The following is a 1,857-nucleotide window of genomic DNA, read 5'->3' on the forward strand; positions in this document are numbered from 1 at the left end:
GGGTGGGGGTGGGGGCTGCGGAACGAGGGCTTTGTCACCGGGTCCCAGCGGTGTGGGACACCGAGCCGGTGACAGCGCCGGGGATGTGGCCGTGTTGGGACCGGGGTTTCGTGGCAGCAGCGTGACCCACTTTGTGCCCCCCGCCCCCCCCCCCCCGCGGTACCGCCCGGTGCTCCCGATGCGCTCCGCGGGGCGGCGGGTGGCAGTGGTTGGGTGCCCGGAGCCCTGCGGCTGCGGTGACCTTACCCCAAGGTGAGCGGTGGCTGCGGGGATGGCGGGGAGGGGGGGGGAAGGGGGGGGAGCGGCAGCGCCGTCCCCACATTGTGGGGTGACACCGGGAGGACCTGGGGGAAATCGTCGGGACAAGGAGCGGGAACGGCGCCAAGGCCAGAAGAGGGGGCAGCAGAGCCCCCCTCCTCCCTCCCGCACAGTCACCATCAAAGGGACAAAACCCACGCTGGGACCCCTCTGCAGCCCCCCCACGTCTGTCCCGGTGACCTCGGGCAGGTGCCCACCCCACACCCGAAAGCCATGGCTCTGTGGGGCAGTGCGGTGCCACTGAGGCTGTGCCATGGAATCACACGTGTGGCACTGCAGGGTCACACACACAGCATGGCACACGTGTGTGTTTGGGACGTGCGTGCAGCTCTGTGCCCCCCCCCCGTGCCCCCTTTCCACCCCCCACTGCCCCGGGTAAGGTTACACGTCCCTTGGTGGGCATCAATAATTCAGCAGCATCTCTCGCTCTGCTCATCCCCATCCGTGCCCAAGCACAGCAGGGGTCCCACCGAGCCCGGGGGTCTCAGTGTGGATGAAGCAGAGTTGGGGGGTCCCAGAGAATCATCCCATCCCCAGCTGAAGCTGCTTCCCTGGTGCCATCCTGGCTCTGCAGCTGCGTTGGCACTGACAATGGCACACTTGTGCGAGGCCCCGCGCCGCCTCCAGGGCAGTCCCTGTGTGTGGGGTGGGCAAGCAGTGCCCCCATATAGGATCTGCCTCTCCACCCCTTCTGGCTGTCAGCCCGGCGCTGTCCTGGTCCTGCACCCACAGTGCTGCCTTTCAGCATGTTGGCAGCATGGGAGATGAGTTTGTTGGGTCTCAGCCGGGCTGCTGGGCGGGCCCTGCTGGGCTCTGGGGTGGAGATCACGGAGCTGGGTGCATCCAGCGGGTTGGGACGGGGCCTGCTGTGATTCCCAGTGCGTGTCCTGGTGCAGGCAGCAGCGCAGGTCCCAGTGCAGGTCCTGATGGGGGCCTTGGTGTACGTCCCAGTGTTTGTCCCAGTGTCCTGGTGCAGGTCTTGGTGCACGTCCCAGTGCACGTCCAGGTGCATGTCTGGCATTTCCTGTTTTTTGGGGCCCAGCACTGCCTGCTGTGTGCAGGATTTCCTGTGCCCCAAGACCTTCCCTGCCCTGGGGCAAGCCGGCAGCAGTGACGTCCCAGGAGGGGAAACTGAGGCACAGAGGTGGCTGGGAGCTGACAGCAGGCAGTGGCACCCGCTGGCTCCATGGGACCTCGTCCTGCCCCACAGCCAGGCTGGGATGTGTGGGGTCCCCACGCACCCCAATGGGGACGCTGAGCAGGGGGACGCCAATCCCCCTCCATCACGGCCAGCCCAGAGCAGGACAGGCGCTGTGTCCCGGCTAGGGGGGGGACAAAGGGACCCTGGGGACCGTCCCCATCCTTACGCATCGCCGCCGCACGGGGCCTCCCCATGTTTCCATGGAGACCGGCTGCTTTTTCGCTCCCCCCATTTTTGCTGCCGTTTCCCAGCGCTGCGGTCGCATTGGATCCCGGCGCCGCTGTGGGGCTGCAGGCAGAGGTGAGCGGGGGGGGGGGGGCAGCGGGGGTAGCGGGGGC

General features: G+C 67.6%; 1 protein-coding gene across 2 annotated transcripts in view; it reads left to right on the forward strand.

Annotated features, from left to right (window-relative positions):
- Positions 1-1,592: 1,592 nt before the first annotated feature.
- ANO8 (anoctamin 8) overlaps positions 1,593-1,857 on the forward strand; it is a 6,686-nt gene continuing 6,421 nt past the window's right edge. For both annotated transcript variants that reach the window (XM_042836276.1, XM_042836278.1), the window contains exon 1: positions 1,593-1,819. In XM_042836276.1, the coding sequence (XP_042692210.1) occupies positions 1,720-1,819 (100 nt within the window). In that variant the 5' untranslated portion in view covers positions 1,593-1,719. The remainder of the gene's footprint in view (positions 1,820-1,857) is intronic.

This window comes from Centrocercus urophasianus, unplaced genomic scaffold, assembly GCF_019232065.1.
Source record: "Centrocercus urophasianus isolate 14NV4802_14NV808 unplaced genomic scaffold, USGS_Curo_1.0 seq_585, whole genome shotgun sequence".
Taxonomy (NCBI): domain Eukaryota; kingdom Metazoa; phylum Chordata; class Aves; order Galliformes; family Phasianidae; genus Centrocercus; species Centrocercus urophasianus.